General features: G+C 38.6%; 1 protein-coding gene across 1 annotated transcript in view; it reads left to right on the top strand.

Annotated features, from left to right (window-relative positions):
- Window positions 1–100: 100 nt before the first annotated feature.
- Window positions 101–2,164, top strand: part of PTPRJ (protein tyrosine phosphatase receptor type J) — an 84,658-nt gene continuing 82,594 nt past the window's right edge. Inside the window, exon 1 of the mRNA XM_080405772.1 lies at window positions 101–178. Coding sequence (XP_080261898.1) covers window positions 122–178 — 57 coding nt within the window. The 5' untranslated portion in view covers window positions 101–121. The remainder of the gene's footprint in view (window positions 179–2,164) is intronic.

Raw genomic sequence — 2,164 nt, 5'->3', positions numbered from 1 at the left:
ATTTACTTTCCTGTCTTAAATCCTGTAAATAAAAATCAAGATTATCTCTCTTATATCTAAGACTTGTTTAGGAAATAAAAACTTTCAATTAGCACTTCGACAGCAATCAAGATGAATCCTCATGTCTCTCAAAGACCTGGACAACCCAAAGTCTGACGATCTCTTCAGAAGGAGAACAGTAAGTAGAAGTTTGTTTGTTAATCAGAATCTCTTGGTTATTGAAATCAACATATTTCTGGTTTTAATTTTAATTTTGAATCTTCTACCTTTAAAGAAAGAACTGCTGCATCCTGGAGATAGGTACTTCCTGTAGAATCAGGACTGACTAATAGACTGGGTAAAATGGATGCTGGGACAAATACTTTTTTAAAAAAATTGGATCATATTTATCTCACCAAGCCATGTATTAATAGTAAAGGCAAGATCGAATTCTCGTGCAGAAAAAATATGCTTTGTAGAAGAGAAACATAATCAGTTTTATTCCCTAGATTAATTAATTATGCTGAATATAGGAAATGAATTAATTGTGAGAATGTTCCATTATGATTCCCTCTGATAATCACCAAGAAGCACAAGCACATTCTCCATTATCTGCTGCTTTCCTGAGCTGTAAGGATTAGAAATCTCTCAAAAGAACATACCACCTTGAAACTCCAAGACATCCACCTGCCTGGGACCCAGCCAAGGCTGGTCAAATCGTTGTGGTAGATAGGCATGGAGAGTGTTCTCATGACTATGATTTTTTCCCTGTATCCGTTGTTAAGTGACCCTCTTGGAGTGCATTAGAGCAAAGAAGCCAGTGGCTAAGAATGAAGAGTTTAGACCTAGCAGAAAGCCTCAGCACTCTCTGGTTTGTGGAAGATGACTGCACGGTCTGACAGAAACCCCATGCAATGTGTTTATGGCCACTTCTGCAGTGCTTGCAGCCACAGATTGAGTATTTACTTAGGCTGATGGTTCAGCAGCAGTGCTCCTTCAACAAGAAAAAAACTAGTTTCAGTCTTTCCTTGCTTTTGACTTGCTGCTTTCATTTTGAAGCTTGAGAAAGTTTGATTTGTTCCTGATCAGCTGCTTCAAATCTTTATCTCCTTGCTTTGGTATCACTTGGAGGTATGAGTTCTGTTTAGGCAGTAATTTTCTGCCGTGCCCTTGATATCTGTTTCCCCCTCACCCTATTCTCTTCCCATGTCCTCTCTCCATGGGCACGGTTAAGTTATTTCTTGCCAAAAAGGAGTGTTTTTACAGTGACGGTGACGTAGTTAATTTGAGTAACCGTACTGCTGTAGAACCATGTATAGTCTATACTTGAAGGGAGTTACATGCTTAGTCTCTTAACTAGCAACAGAGGTGACAGGCACAGCTCCTTAAGCAGTCACTCACGAGGCCTAAAAGAGAGAAGAAATTCAGATCACCTGCGGCAGAGAATATGGCCTGTGCAGTCATTGCCCCCTGTACTAGCTTTCTTTGGAGTTACCTTGCTCTACAGCAATTAGCAAGGAGGACAAGTATAGTAAGTAACAAATGATTGCTTGCTTTCATATCCTGCAAAGCTGTTGCAACAGCATGTAGCTGTATAGATGCACTTTGGGAAGTTCAAGATCTTTAGAAAAATGGAAGTTTTCCATTTTAAGAGAAGAGATTATTCACCCAACCTTTTTAAGCTGTCAGCTGTAATATTAACTTCAACTGTTGCTGGTGAGTACCTATTGAAGCAAGCTGAATTGAATCCATCAGTTTTTATAAGGATGTATACCTCCCACGGGATTTATTATTAGTTGTTGATGTTGCTTGCTCGCCTTTTGAACCCTTGTTTTCTTGGGGAGGCAGAAGTACTGTTCAGAACCGCCTGTTAACTGAGGGATTGAAGGTGGAAGCATTGCATGTGGAAACTGCTAATCCAAAGAGCAATCTTTGGTGCGTCATTTTTGTTCTTATGCAAGTGCATAGTATTAGAACACGGAGGAACTGCAATATCAATACTTCATTATTTGATACGTAGCTTATTATTTCATTTACAAGAGTTTAGTGAGCGTAAGAACTTTTTCCAGTAGCATCAAGAAGCTGTATAATACTGACTGTTCAAGTGGTAAATAGCAGGGAGTTTTTAAAAAATAGATATATTTTTTAAAATGTTATTGAAAAACAGAACTTGGGATTTTGGAAA

Source organism: Falco punctatus (assembly GCF_963210335.1).
Source record: "Falco punctatus genome assembly, chromosome: 10".
NCBI lineage: Eukaryota > Metazoa > Chordata > Aves > Falconiformes > Falconidae > Falco > Falco punctatus.
Note: the sequence above shows the minus strand (reverse complement) of the source record. Positions and strands in the feature narration are given on the sequence as shown.